The sequence below is a fragment of the Eurypyga helias genome, unplaced genomic scaffold (assembly GCF_000690775.1).
Source record: "Eurypyga helias isolate BGI_N326 unplaced genomic scaffold, ASM69077v1 scaffold14782, whole genome shotgun sequence".
In the NCBI taxonomy this organism is placed as follows: domain Eukaryota; kingdom Metazoa; phylum Chordata; class Aves; order Eurypygiformes; family Eurypygidae; genus Eurypyga; species Eurypyga helias.
In genome coordinates this window covers 22,480-37,723 of record NW_010234164.1, presented here as the reverse complement: position 1 = coordinate 37,723, position 15,244 = coordinate 22,480, and the positions used below count along the sequence as shown (strand labels likewise).

At 50.4% G+C, this 15,244-nt stretch overlaps 1 protein-coding gene across 4 annotated transcripts in view; it reads left to right on the top strand.

Annotated features, from left to right (window-relative positions):
- The first annotated feature begins 1,540 nt into the window (after positions 1-1,540).
- CPEB1 (cytoplasmic polyadenylation element binding protein 1) overlaps positions 1,541-15,244 on the top strand; it is a 35,495-nt gene continuing 21,791 nt past the window's right edge. For 3 of the 4 annotated variants that reach the window (XM_010161970.1, XM_010161968.1, XM_010161969.1), the window contains exons 1-2: positions 1,541-1,712; positions 11,555-11,743. In XM_010161970.1, the coding sequence (XP_010160272.1) occupies positions 1,637-1,712; positions 11,555-11,743 (265 nt within the window). In that variant the 5' untranslated portion in view covers positions 1,541-1,636. Of the gene's footprint in view, positions 1,713-11,551; positions 11,744-15,244 lie in introns of all 4 variants that reach the window. The other variant, XM_010161971.1, reaches the window with a different exon arrangement.

Here is a 15,244-nt window from a genome sequence, read left to right as displayed (position 1 = left end):
CTTTTTAGCTGGGTTTGGGGGGCGGGGGCAGCCCGCACCTGTGGAGAAAACGGTCGGATCGTGTGTTATGGCAGTAAAACGGCTCCCCATGACGGGGGTGGGGGTGTAAGGCCTGTGCTCGGGCTGGGCTAAAGCTCCTGTGTGCCTGCGACATTCGGCTTAGGCCTGCCTTCTGCCACAGACCGGGGAGATGGGGTAAGGGGCGATTGAAAAGCAAAACCAGCTCGGTGCTTCAGGCTTGCTCGTGGGTGACGTGGGAGGAGAAATGCGAAGGAAGCCGGGCCCAAAACTCCTGCAGGAACGCATCCAAAAGGTAGATGTATTAAATGCCTCCTCGACAAGAACAAATGGCCCGATTTAGAGCTTCAGGGTGTCCTAGAGCAGCAGAAGCTTGTTCGCCAGCCTTACTGCAATTCTGTGCTTTGAATTTGGCTCTGACTAGATCTGCTTCATGGCAACGATTCTGCTCCAGAGGCCAAGGCTGGCAAGGTTGTGCCTTCCTGCTCTTCTCATTAGCGTGCATCTTAATTGATACCAATACCGCTTGCTCAGCATGTTCAGGAGGAGAGTTCTGCTGCAGTGGCTTTCGGGTGGTGGGAAGACCTGCCCTCGGCCCAAAAAATGCTGGTTAAATTAAGTTTAGTCTTTTAGTGGCTTCTAGATGGGCAGAGGCTTGAATTTTGTGCAGCTGCACCAAAACAAGCCTGGGTGTGAAAGGCTTGTGAGCAGAGCTGGGGTAGCAGCTGCTCCTGCCGGTTTTCTGGACCAGTACCAGAAAGCAGGAGGGGTGCGATCTCGCTTCATGCAGAGGAAGCTCTGCAAGAGCTCTGGCTTGTGTAGGATGGTCCCAAAACCTTGATGCTGGTAAATCAGTGCCTCTGGAGGGTCTGGGGCAGAACTAGCTTGAGGTAATTTCCCTTTGTGGTCAGGAGCTGCTACCTAAAGGGAAGATCAGGATTCTCTGCCTTTCCAAGGGAGACCTCAGGATTTGGGGCTATGCTTGGTTAGTTGGGAAGCCATGTTTTTTCTGTAAGCCTGTTTTCTGAAGTGATTGTGTGGCTGTGGACTTGCACCATTCCAAGCTCATGTTCAGAGCTCCCGAACATGGGTGGTGGTGTGAGCCTTGCTCCCTTTTCCTGCGCATAGGAGTGGTGGCTGCCGTGACCACGAGCATCCCCCTTGTCCCCCAGTGTCAGGAGGCTGTTTCTGGGGAGAAGGCTCATGCCTCCGTTAATCAGATCTTTGCTTTAGTGGGCAAACGAACTATTTTGTGTGTTGTGGCCATTAGTCCATCCCAGTTGTGGTGAGCTGGTACCTGTTTGTGAGTGGGGCAGTTCTGATGTGCTGTGCTGACAAATCGCTGACCCATTTGCTTAACTGCTTCTTTAATGCCAAGAATTGTGCTTGAGTGTTGCTAAGACCTGGAGCTAAAGCTAATATGAGTATTGGAGGCAATCCAGACATTCTACAACGTGTTGAAAGCCCAGTGGTGAGTACTAGCTTGCTTGACACTAATGCTTGTTCTCTTTACCAGAAAGAAGATACTGGGAGGAGTGTAAAAGACTGCTGGGATAACCCAGATGCCCCTGCACTTTCCACTTGCAGCAATGCAGATATATTCCGCCGAATAAATGCCATGTTGGACAACTCTCTGGATTTCAGTGGAGTCTGCACCACGCCTGTCGCAAGAAGCAAACGTGATGTCCCGCCAGGTGATGAGTTTGGCTGGCTTGGAGGATCTGGGGCTGGTGGGAGGAGGGAGTTGCTTGATGGGCCCTAGTGAACATGTGGTGATACTTCTTGGTGGTGTGGTTGTTACTGCATCCTTGTGAGCAGAGAGATGCTTGGGGTCAGGGACTAATGCTGTTTTGGTACCAGGGGCTCCATTTGCCTGAAAAGGATAACCCAATATTCCCTGGCAGTGTGGAGGTGCCTGGGGAGGCTTGCCTATGCTCCCTGTGGTGCTGTGGACTGTTGTGTGGGCAGGATGTGAGCTCTTGCTGCGTGACCTGCCAACTTCTGGTGTAGATTGTTCCTGCAGACTCCTTTGTAGCTCACCTCTCCTGGAGGCAGGATTAATCTGTTGGTGGCTAGTATGGCTGATTTGCTGCATACATTAAAAATGCAAAAAGAACTTTGGATAACCGTGTTTGCTACAGGTTAGTTAATCATGTATTTAAGAGTACACCAAAGGAGGAGAAGACTTTCTTGCAAAGCAAGCTTGGGATTATGAAATCAGTGCAGCAAGTTTTGCTTCCTGCAGGCTGAGGGGAGTGGGCATAGTCTGTCTTCTTGCACTTGATCTGCTTCAAAACAGAAGGCTCCCTGCCAAAGCAAAGGGTGTTTGGTCCAATCTTATTTTTATGTAAGTGAAGGATGTGCCTTCATTCCCTTACAGGAGGCAATATCTGCCAGTAAATGTACCTGCCTGATGGTGCTCTTGCCAGCACACTTCTGTGCAATGGTACCTGTGCCAAGGATTTAGGTGCTTGAAAGAGATTGCTGTTGCTCCTTCAGCCTCTGAATTATAGGGTCAATAAACACTTTGGCCATTATTGGAAACAAACTGACCCTCTGGACTTGTCCCAAAACAAAGTGGGAAGTAAAGGGAAAAGCGTCACCAGCTGGTGACCTTGCAGGCTGCTGTAGGTGGAGAAGCTTTCATTGCAGTCACTTGGAGGCATGGCTGTCTTCTGCTCATGGATAATCTGAGTTTTAATCAAATAGGTGTAAAAAGCTGCAAGCAGCTGTCTGAGCTTCCTGTGGGTCTGTTTAATGCTTGTGCAGTGCAACTTTGTTCTGGGCTAGTGAAATGACTGCTACGAGATGACTTCCAGTGCAGCTTAATCTCCTGGGTATTTGAAGGGTTTAGCACTGTGGACCAGGAGCTGATCAGGCCATGTGATCCTGTGCTGGCGCTGCAGAAACACCAGAGGAAGTGAATTGTTCGCTTTGAGGTATGGATCTATAGCCAGCATTACTTGAAACGTGCCTGGTAAAGCGGTATTGGAGAATGTGCTGGCCACTCCTGAGCAGTTGCTTAGTGAATATTAACTAATTCAGGTCAGTGGTGTGGTTAGTGGTGCTTTTTTAGCAATTTGCAGTTGTACTGAGCTGTTTAGATGTCTCTTGTCCCTTAGAACGGTGGTAGTCAGTGTTGTATCTGATCTTGACACCCTGGGCCCTGGAAGCCTAAGGGAGGAAAGTATTTTCCTTTATCTCCTTACATGGAGTTCATGAAAGAGCTGGTTTTGGGTGCCTTGTTGAAATCCTAGCTGTAGCTCTTAGTCCATTTATATTTTGAAATGGGAATGTTTCCTAATTAAGTTTCAGCTTACTTGTGAAAGTTACCGTAGTTGATAAAGGAACTACCCCTGCTCACTAGAGCAGATTCATCCTGTGAAGACTTGGGTTAGTTCTGGTTTTAGGTCAGGGCTTAGGGCTGGCACATCAATTTTAATTTGCAGTACTGTCTCCTGGACATATTAAGCCCTCTCTTTGAGGGGCAGGGGTATTCACCTGATAATGAAGTGAACCTGCTTACTGACCTGGATGTAAATCTCTGCTTGGTCTGTCAGTTACTGTGGCATTTCTTACAGATGCCTGGAGCAGAGGGTCTTGCCTGGAGTGGAGCTGCTGAGGTGGTGCCTTGGTTCTCGGTTGGAACCAGGGTGACTTTCCCTTCAGAGGTTTTAAATTCTGCTTGTGTTTCAGGCTGTCATTGAGCAACTTCTATGTTTATGTCCTACAAGAGGTCTTTTAATGGGACTTGCATGTGGAAAAGGGAGGCTTCCTCTAGCAAGCATTATTTCTGCTGCAGGGCAACCAAAGGTGTGCTTTTTGGGGATGTCCTAAGCAGCTTTTCTTGTTCCTGACAGCAGTTGAGGCCAGTCTCAGAAGTAGGTGCTGACACAGCCACTTGTGCAGTGTGGGGACCCTGCTCAGCACTGGGTAACCTGACAGGAGGCTTCTAGCTTGTATCAGATTCTTCGTGCATCGGCAGAAATGCTTGTGATGGCATGAGAAAAGAGGCTTGCTCACTTCCCAAAGGATGCCGGGCATTACTGAACCAGGGCTAGAAAGTGGCTGCCTTGGGTGCCTTGACTGTTTAGGCTAATGGAAACATGGCATCTCTTACAGAAGGTGCTTCTGGGCTGTACAAGAGACAGAGTACAAGCTGAGCTAACCCTGGCTGGGCCAGCAGTTATCAGCTGTAAACATGTGGATGAGTCGGCATCTGCCAGTACATCAGCAGTTTGGAGTTGTTAGTCTGCTTGCAGTCCCAGTCTTGTTTTGTGTCGGAGTCAGGACCTCTTAGTAGGTAATGAGGGCCTGAATGCAGCAGTGCTGCAAACTTCCTTCTGACTCTGGATCAGAGAAGTTCATGGGCTGCCTCTGTTTAATGTGTTGCTAATGAGCATCTTTCCCATGGAAAAACTCGATGCTCTCAGCAAGGATTTGAATCCTAGGACAGCTGTGATCTGCAAATGGGGAGGTGCTTTGGCCCTTGGACTCTGGCCTGGGTTGGGGCAGTCTTTGCAGGAATTTGTACCTGATGGCTGTAGGGTTGAGCAGCTGATGGCTAAAATTCAGACTATAATGCCCCCTGTGCTGGGTTTAGAGCTGGGTGTAGAGCCTGAAGGAGGCTTTGGGTGAAGATAGTGCTCTGCATGATCAGTGTCTTGCCTTTGGTGAGCCTGGCTTATGGGTAGGTGACCAATGGAGGAGGCTCTTCATCTCATGTGGTGTCTTGTCAATGCTCCAAAGTAAATCACTTCTGAAGAATTCCTGAGCCTCTGGTTGGTGCTTTTACTCTGTGCAGAGACAACTTGTGTGTTGTAGTTAGGCTGTATTATCATGAAATTCATAGCCTGGGCAGTCTTAATGAGCCTGGAGATCCACCCTTAATGTAGTAGCTGCAAGAGGTGAAAAGACTCTCTTTTTACAACTTAAACCCTTATAGTGGGAGAGCTTGGGGAAGAGATTTTATTCCAACAGGGAAATACTTGTACTTTAAACTATTAATGGTCCCTCAAGCTTTTCAGTTGTCTTGCTCAGGTCAAACTAAATTTATCCTGGATTGGGATTGTGTGTAAGAAGCCCCTTTTGGCATTAAGAGGATTACATGTGGTGGAGAAGGGACAGCAGAAATTCGTGACCTTTCACTAATGCTATTGGGGAAACACGTGTGAAGACACCTTACTCTGTGCGATGAGGTGTGCAGCAAGACGGTGCTGAGAAGAGATCAGTACAGCAGCAGTCTGAGCAATGTGAGAGAACAAGCTTATTCAGCAGGCCTGGATCTGACACAGTTGGAGAGTTATCCAGATCTGGGCAGAGCTGCGTGGCAGAAGGGACTGCCACTGGAGACTGAGCTTGCCATACCTAATGTTAACTATCTGGAAAGATCAGTTTGCAGTTAATGATAATCCTCGGTGAACTTAGTTGCCTTGTCGAAATTATCTGAGTTGTCAGGCCCAGCCTGACCACCACTGCAGTTCATGAGTGCTTGCTCCAGGGATTTCCCAAGCCTAGGCTTAGGTCACTAACCCAAACTCAAGGGTACAGTGCAGCAGTGTGGTGAAAGCTGTAATTGTAGAACCTGTCTGGTAACTTCTGGGACAGGATCTCATGGTGTTTCAAAACACCTGCCTTTCAGGCTGATTGAATCCTCTGGAGAAAGGCAGAACTTCCTCAGTGAGATTCTGTGCAGTGCAGATGTTAACTTTTAGTGTGGTGTTGGAGGCTGGAGAAGGGTGGCCTTGTTAAAAGCAGGAGTCAACATCTCCTGCCAGTGCTGCTGGAGAGCAGCATGTCCTTGGGCAACTACTCCACAGGGAATGTGGTTCTGCACTTCTAAATTTAAAGCTGATCTAAAAAAGAATGTGAGCAAAGCCAGTCTCTGAAGGTACCACATGGCTTGCTTGCCAGGTTTTAAAGCTGGGCCTTGCTGGGTGGAAGATGCTGCTACCACAGTTAAACCTAAACTAGCTTTTGAAATTGTCAGTCTGTTCTCTAGGCACAACTTCTGGCTTAAGTATAGAGCAGTGAGCAAGGCTCCCTTCTAGCCTTTGCATGCCCACTTACTCACCTGGCTAAGCTGACTGGCTTCAACTGAAAGCAATGCTGGCTTAAAACAAATGCATTTAAAAGGGTTGTAGGCACCCCAAATGTCCCAGCAGCATTGATTTACCTTTCATTAAGCTCTACTCATTTAACTGAGACAAAGCAGCCACTATTTTACTGTAAATTGACAGTCCACTATGTGTGAAGAAATAGGAGATGCTGAAATGTCTTTCTGTGGATGGGAGGGGCTTAAGGTGCCAAGTTCAGTGGCCCATCAGGTCTTAATGATTCTCAGTGGCTGCTTTAGTTAAGGAAAACTGAAGGACAAATGCAAACCCAGACCAGCTGATGACTAAATTGGCTTCCTGTTTGCTCTCAATTGCAGTCAATTAGTGACTTATCAAGTTGTTTGGCCACCCAAAAACTCCTCTCTGGTACTAGAATGTAAATTCCTCTGCTCTTCACTGCCCTACAGTCATGAGGAAACATGCCAGGCAGTGCTGGATGCAGCTGACCTGTTGTGCACGGGCTTGGGAAGGGGATGACACACACGTAAGCTGCAGAGACCCAAAATGTAGTGCTGTGTGCCTGGGGTGTGTGGGGTCAACAGGGTGCCTGAGGCAGGGCAAGGCTGTTAGCAGGATCTCACCTGGAGCTGAGAACTATCCTGCTTGCCCCAAATGAATGCTGTGTGCCTGGTACCTGTGGCCAGGACAGTGAAATTCAACACCCATATGCCCCGGAAGAGGTGTGTGCCTACTGTGTTTGGGTTTTGTTTCAAGGGTCACACTAACAGGTCTTTGCCTACGTGGGCGCAGTGTAGTTCTGTACTGGAAAGTAGCTCTAGTAAATGGGTTTATTCATCAGTTCTGGAGATGGAAGCGGGTCATGGTGGGTGCTCTTCTGCAGAGAACAGGGCCTTAGTCTAGAGCTGTTGTGCGCAGCAGTGGTTGCAAATTGGATGGTGTTGCTGAAGATCTAGCAGGTTGCCTGATACAGTGAGCTCTCATTCAGGTTCTGGTGCAGTAGTTCTGTGGCAGGGTCTCACTGTTACTCTTGGAGGTATGTAGAGCAGCAAGGTGAAGTTGCAGTGCCCTCTTGGTTTCTTAAGTAGTTGCTTGCCAGCTGTTGAAGCGTTTGTGGTTATGGGAGTAAGGCAGACTCCTTCCTGTGACTGTGAAACAGATCGTGCAGCAGCAAATGTCTCCACCTGAGGAATTCTTCAGATTACAGGGAGGATGCTTAGTTTTGTATCAGGAAAACCTCTTGTAACTAGTAGGTTTATGCCTAACAAGAGCTTTCCTAAGCCCCTGATGATCCCCAGTGTACTTTAGGAATATGATTGGCTCATTCCCTAACAGCTTTCACTTAAGATCTGTTTGTCTTGTGTGCAAAACATGCTTGAAGCTTAATTTTCAGGGATGGGATTCCCAGCCTTAAGGAGGTGTAAAGAGGTGCAAAACGCAGAACAGTGCTGCCTTATGAGCTGCCTTCCTGTTTTCGATCCCAAGGCTGCAGAAATGCTCACCTTGCCTCTTGCTTCTCTGGATTTGGTTTGGAAGTTCCGCCTTGTCAGAGCTCTAGTCCACAAGATAGCTGCACATAAAATGTCTTAGAGCTGAGTGCGGTTTTGTCAGTGATCAGAGCTTACAGCGGAGTTGTGGGTATCCTTCCCTGCTCTGTACTCAGGGGCCTCATTTTGGGGGTGGGGGGGTGGGTGGGCTTCCCCTCTATTCTGGCTCTGCTAGAAATTAGCATGTGGGAGCAAAGGGACAAGACCTCTTCATGGCCGCAGAAGTGGTAGGAGTGAGATCTAGCTTGTTTGGTTCATGCTTGCATAACCATTTTATTGCTGCCTATCTTCTCAGGTTTTTACGATAAAATCCATTTGCTGGATGTTTAGTTGGCTTTCCCTGTGGCCTAGGTCTGTAAGGCTCGAACATCTGAAGATCTTCACGCTTTGCATCACCTGGCCAAGACTAAGTCTGATGGCACAGATGCTGCTACTACCAGACAGGGACTGAATTGTGCTCTGCTCTTCCCTTGTGACCTTAACGCCTGCCACAAACTGCCTCTGGATCACAGCTCCTGCCGCCAGTCCCTGCTTGTCCTTTCTGTGCAGGCTTAGGCTGTAATTTTGTAAATATCTTCCTGTTTCCAATGCCTGGTTGGTGCAGCCACACTGCATACCAGGTTAGGGGAATGAGCTAGGCTAAAGCTAACTCCTGGTGGCTTGGTTTTAACCAGATCAGCTTCCCAGTCTGGCTTCCTGTGTGGAAACTCATCTGCCTAAACTGGTGTGGGTGGGGACAAGTGGCTGGGGCTGCAGCTTGCAGAAGCCAGTTGGGCTGGTAGGGTTTAACTGTAGGTTGAGCTGCACTGTGTGGAGATGCTTGCCTTTCAGAAACCTTTGAAAAGTCTTAAATATAATGCTAACATTTGAAGTCTGAAAAATGCAGCTTTCAGTCTGGGAGGTGGTGTGGAAAGCTGTCCAGCCTGTGCTGTGGTGCGCCCTGGCTCCAGGGATCTCCTGGACAGACAGGAGGACGTCATCCTGGAGAGCCGCCTGCTCCAAGACCTGCATGGGAGTGTTTTGCTAAGGACTTGCTTCTCGTGATGCTGTCAAAACCAAACCTAACCAGCTCAGGAGGTGGGAGCTCAGTCTCTCCCAAACGGTCAGGCATGAGCCCAGCACAGCATGGCTCCCTCTGCCAGGATGGTTGGCTTCCAGTGGCAACTCCAGCGAAAAATCCAGGTTGGAAAGATTTGTGCTGGTTCTTGGGGTTGGAAAAGTCTGCAGTGAAGCGTTTGGGTTGGGCTGTGTCAGGTTGCAAAGTGAAACTTTAATATTTGGTAGCTGTTTACTTACAAATAACTTGAGACTTTGTTTCTTTAGACTTGATTTTTGTAGGAAATTATTTCTTCTTGACCCAGTATCCTATTAGTTTTGTCTGCCATCATCAATTGATTGCTTTAACAAATTTCCATGCTCTGAATTTGAAAATAACTATTCCAGAAATTCATTTAAATCTTTTTTTTAAAGTTGGTGTTTCCTTGATGACCCATATCCATCTTTCAGCATGGCTGGGAGCATTAAAGGGGAATCAGGCTTGTGCTGGCTGTTTGCTTTGGCTGGGAAAGGGTCTAATTAAAAAATGTTGGTTATTTAAGCAACTTCTGTGCTTTCAGCAGTTATACCCGTAACTGAATTGCAGGGAGCTTGTCTTTAATGCAGATTGAAGTCATCAGAGGGAAATGTAGATCTCTTGAACTTGAATCTGGTGGGGTTCAATTAAACAAAACAGCTTATTTCCTGGAAAAAAAAAAAGATGGGGGAAAATGTGGCTGGATGCTGTGGAATGAGCACTTCCCATCGCTCATGAATTTGTTCCCTGTTTTCCTTATTTCTTCAGTGGTGGGTTTCATCAGAAATGCTGGATGAGGGACTCTGGGTGGGATCTGAGTTCCGTCTGCTGATACTGTGTCCATGCTTCTCAAGTCAAAGTTTGGTGGAAATTAGTCTTGAAGGTGAAATAAAACCTAGCAAGATCCTGGTCCCTAAAGGGAAGTCTCCTGCCAGGGATATGGGCTAGAGGAGAGCACTTTGGCATTTTCATAAATGCAGGAATATTACATATTCATATGGGCGAGTTATGGTTGCTGTGGGAACTGAGTTGTCTGAGCAATCTGCCTTTATCCTCTCCTCCATACAGCTGCATTATAAGTGTTTTTAAGGCTTGTCCAAAACAAACAATCTGAAAACTATACTGGAAGAATTAATGCAGTGAAATGCCCAGCTGAAGATGCTGCATCGATGCTTTTGGAGGAATGTTGGGTGCTGTTTCAGGTGCTTGATGGTAATGTGATGAGTTGGTACTACAGCTGGTACTAGTAGTACTGGGGAAGTGAAAACATCCTGGTGGATGCTATCCTGGCAAAGTGCTGTGGAGGAGGCTGCAGCTAGAAGGGGAAGACATGTTGCCAGTGGGTATGGCTTCAGCTGGTCTCATCCCAACTGCCCCCTCCTCGATTCAGCAACGCTGGTGTACCCCGAATCGCTGCTGGTGGTCCCCAAATCGCCGAGAGGCGAAGGTGAGGGACCCGTCTCCAGGGGTGGTGGCAGCCTGCGTAGGGTACCCGAGTGCCACTGGGCTTTGCTAAGTCATGGGCAACCAAGTGGCACGGGATGTGGGAAAGGAGGCCGGGAACACTGTTGGGCTGTCTGGGATGGCCAGTGCTGCACGTGAGAGAGAACGTGACAGGCTGGAGTGACTGCAGTGCCCTGCTGAAGAGCTGGGAGTGCTGTGCGCGAGGTGCATCGGATGGCACAGTGGGAGGGTGTGGGGGCAGGGGGAGGAGGAGGAGACAGCTGCTGCTGCCTGGTAGCTGGCTTATAAATGCCCTCTGACTCAGATTTTGGGTAACACAGCTGAGCATCTTGTGGTTTCATCAGCCCCCGGATCCCCACATTAAACTGGAATTCTCAGACTGTGAACCTGCTGCATTTCCTTAGGCTGTTGGCACAGGCTTAAACCGAGGCAAGAATCCAGTGTCTCCAGTACTGGAGGCTTGTGAACACCCCACAGGGGAGGGCTGGGAAAGGGGAGGGGGAACCGGGCAGGAGGTAAACAGGCCATGAAAAATTCCTGATGTCAAATGGGTCCTGTGCTCTGGTCGGTCCTCTTCTCCCTGTACCAGCGTGATGCGCCCGTTCGGGCTGGACCTGGGATAATGGGCTTTTCTCTGGGTAGCAGGGGGGTTGAAGGTTATCCTTGTTACTCAGTGGTAAACAATGCAGAGTCAGTGAGGCACAGTGGCCAAGTTGAACGAAATAGATTATGCTAGCAGAATTGCGAAGCTTTGCATTGGGCTCTGAATTGCAGCCAGCAGCTGGAGTCTGTCCAGGACTAAAGTGTTTTTGGGTTTTGTGGGTGGAGGGAGGCGGGGACAGGAGAGCTGGGTAGCACTAAAACTAACTGTCTGCTCTGTCGCTGCTGCTGCTATCGTCGTTGCTGGGGGGATTGCTGCCTCGAGCCTGTTGTCTCCCGTGCTGTATTGTGGAGCCTGCTTTTGTGCTGCCTGCCTCCCTTGATTTACTGGAGCTGCACCTCTCTCCTCCTGCCTGCCGTCTTGTCTTTCAGGGGAATCTTAGCCTTTCTTCTTACCTTTATTTTGTAAGAGCTGATGCAGTTCTGTTGCATGGCTGAGTGACGTCACTGTCAGCACAGTAAGCATCAGCAGCCTGGTCACATGCTGACCCAGTCAGTAATGCAGACGGGATAGGAAGGTGGAGGGGCTGAGGGGGGTGGGGGGCTGGTTTCTGGACATATGGTAGCCCTCCCTTTTGGGGTGCAACTGCTAGTTGCAGAAGCTGTGGCTTCAGAGCAGCACGAGACCTGGCTTGGGGCTTAACGCTTCGGAAAACTCCTTTAAAAAGAAAAAAGCAGCCCTGAACTCTCAAGCTTCTGTTTGTTCTCAATCTGAGCAGACTTCCAGGACTCTGAAGAAGCAGTGGCAAGCAGGATGCTTTTCCCCACATCCACGCAAGAGTCTTCCCGTGGCCTCCCAGACACCAACGATCTGTGCCTTGGCCTGCAGTCCCTCAACCTGACAGGGTGGGACAGACCCTGGAGCACCCAGGACTCTGACGCTGCAGCACAAACCAGCACACAGTCCGGTGAGTCTGACACATGCAGCAACAGTTGTTGGATTCCTTTTATTTTTGGCTATTTTAAAGCTAACGTGGAGCGATTAGCTTGTGTAACAGGGTACTGGCAGTTATAACGGGGGCTTCAACCTGTAATGCTTGTGTAATGTGGCGGTTTAGTTGGGGAGGCTGTGGCTGGCTGTGCCACAGCCCCCTCTGCTCTGCTGTCAGTTCGCTGCAGACAAGAAGCGCCCAGGCTTATGTTTTGCTTGGTGCTGTAATGCTGGTGGAGGAATAACCTTGCCAAGAGAAGAGGAGAAATCCTCTCCCCATATTTGGAGGGAGTGGGTGGGGGGGTGTGGTGTCAGGAGGCTGAACATGCTGGGTGGGAGGGAGGCTGAACTTTGCTCTGTCAGCCTGAGAAAATCCCTGGTGGCAGGTAGCTCTGCAGACAGGGGTGCCGGTGGAGGGACCCCCGGTGCCTGACTGCGAAAGTCCGGGCAGCGCAGCTTGCTGTGCTTTTTTTTTCTCTGCCTGTGGGGTGTGGTAGGTGCCACTGGCACCTGACTGCCAACTTCAGCCGGCAGCTCGCAGGCTGGATGGAAGACTTGGAGGGATCCTTCTCCACTCCCACGTTCAACTAGAAATAGCAGTCTTGCTCCTAGTAGTGGGCTGGAGGAGATGCTGCGGAATGGCTTCTTGCTTTAACTCTTTTGGTCCAGCATAAACCTGCATGATTAGCAGGGTGTGGGCTTGCAGCCATGTGCTGCTGGCTGGCTTGCCCTTCCCCCTCAATCCTCTACAGTTTAGCTTTGCAGCTGAGATTGGATGGGGAGTGTTTGGGGCGCTGGCTGCATCCCCCAGAGTGATGCAGGTTCAGGTAACTCTCCCAGAGGCACCAGCTTTCTCTGTAAAATTGCAGAAGAAAGGGATGCTGTGTGCACAAACTTAATGCATGTCCTCAGCCCGGTGACAGAGCACAGAGGGTAAAACAGAGGGAAGAGTTCATTTCCCAGCCTTTAAGGGCTGTAAAAACCAGTTTCACAAATGGTGGTGTGTTCATTCGAGTATCAGTCCATGGAAAGATCTAGTGCTTTGGCAGAGTTTGTACAAGTTCAGCCTGGTTGCTACAGAAACTCATCCCTTTATAGCAGCACGCTGCTGCTTTGTTAAAAGGGTAGTGCATCTCTGTGCAGACTTGGGTGAAACAGGAGGCCCCAGGCATAAAGTTGGTACTGACAGGAATGTAGAATAGTTTCTGGGGTGGCCTGGGAGGTGTTATTTGCCCGTGTAGTTGTGGGGGGTGCTTCTGACCACCTCTGATGTCCAGGGGATGCTGCCCTCAGCATAGGAAGAGCTGCTGGGGCACGGCCCTGAATGTTGCTGCATGGATTGTTTTTTAAAAAAAAAAAATCGCTTGTGGGGTAGTGGAGACTGAAATGACAGCTTCAGCAGCACAGCTCACTCGAGTTGCTCCATCTAATTCCCACAAGATTTGGCATGCGTGTGGGCCCTAGCACAGGCACTTAGGGTCTGCTTGCAGTCAGGGTGCGGAAGCTTTATTAAGCCTTGCTCTGCTCCAGCACATGGCCCTGTGGGCTTCCCCTAATAAACCAGGGAATATCACACACTGGATATCTGTCCTCCTTTCCTTGCCAGCTGAAACCTTGAAGGGCAAGGGAGAGATGAAAGTTAGGGTGCAGTGGGCTGACAGGTGCTGTGGAGCTGTGCACTGAGCCCCTTACGGTTGTTAGACTATGGGGCACTGAACCTGTGTTACAGGATCTTCGGTGTAAAGAGCACACTCAGAGCAGAAAACACCTGTGCTGAACAGTTCCCCTGCTGACAGCCACAATGCCCGGGGCTCGTCGCACAATGGTGCTGCAGAACGAGGGCTGTCACACACCGAGGCGGCTGCTGCGTGCGGATGTCCCAGCCCCACCTGATCCGCTGTAGCCATCTCCGGTGCTCTCTTGGCCGGCTTCCTGCCAGGCTGTCTTGGCAGAGGCACGGCTGTCTCTGCAGCGCTCAAGCCGGCAGTTTTTGTGGCAGGCTTTGCACCGCGCAGCTTGGGCAGCGGGGCTGAGAGGACTGTGGGAGTGTGTGTGGGTTCACTATCAAGGGTGGAGGGGCTTCTGGTTTCAGGAGAGAGACCCATTTGGGCATGAAGGTGCTCCAGTGACCTCCGTGCTTGCCAAGGCTGTGTCTGGTGTGCTAGGTGCCCCCACTGACTGCGGTGCATCGAGCTGGATCTCCTGCCTGCCCCAGAGGCCTGGGGAGAGTGGTGGGAAAGATCTAATGCTGGGTGCTGCCCTCTGCTTGGGTGATCTGTGCTCAGTGGGTGTTTGGGATAACTTCTGACAGCTGCTGGAAGACTGCAACTAATACTGTCTGGAGAGGCCCGTTCCCTCACCTCGCACTCCTGGTATTCCCCTTGGTACACGGGGGGAGATTTGGGCATAAAACCAGCCCAAATGCAGCTGTGCTGCTTCCACAGAGGAGCCTCTGGCCTTCAGAAGCTGTGTGGAGGGGATCTAGGGCTGTATAATTGGGGGTGTTGTGGTCCTGAGACTCTGGTCTCCTTTTCAATTCCACCCTCCCTTCCTGGGTGTATGGCAGCTGGGCCAGGAATGCTCCTTGACCTTGGCTGCTGTTACTCCTCTACTTGGAGAGCTGTGGGGATGGTGTACACGATCTGGAGAAGTGAAAGACTGGTATCTGAGCACAGCTTTTGTATTGCTTCAGCCTGCCCACACCTCCCACATCTGCAGAGCCTCATCTTTTTCTCTTCCGTGAGGGCCCTGAAGTGGCAGCGTGGAGCCCCTCGGGCGAGGAGATATTGTAGTTCAGGAGCATCTTCTGAAAGGCTGTGAAACACTCTCCACGTGGCAGAGGAATGCTCCTCTGTCCGAAAGCTGTACTACAGATCAGAGGAGTTAGTAGGTGCTGATGTTTCCAGGTGGCCTAGCTGTGCTGTGATGGGAAGAAGGAGGCTGTGGAGAGGATGTTGCTGTGTCTGGGCACTCCTGAGGCCTGGGATGCTGCAGCTGGCCTAGCCCCGAGGGCTGGGGTCCCTGTCGGGGTATCCTGAGAGCAGGTGAGGCTGTGTTAGTGCAGGGCTCTCTCTAGGGGCTGGGGAGGACCAGCGCTGCCAAGCAGAGCTGTTGTGCCGTTGGCACCCAAGCGTTTGGAAGGTTCCAGCAGTGACTCAGCTGCACAGACCCACAGGGAGGTGTCTGGAAGGGTGGAAATGCAAAAAAATCCAGCCAGGCTAAAAATATTGCCAGTGTGGCCCCTGCAGTGCCTGAGCTGGAGTACTGATGAGCTGGGACCTCTTCTGTCTCTGTAGTCCCTGCCAGTGTGGAGCTCTCTGCCTGGGAAGGATCTTTGGCTGCAAACCCTTCTGGTGTCACCTTGCGCTCCCAGGGCAGTGTCACGGTGCAGCTTGGTGCAGTGGGATCATGTGCCTGCTGCTGGCCAGGTCTGGGCTAGAGAGCAGTGGGACTGGCTTGTATGCTCTGGTCCTGCCTG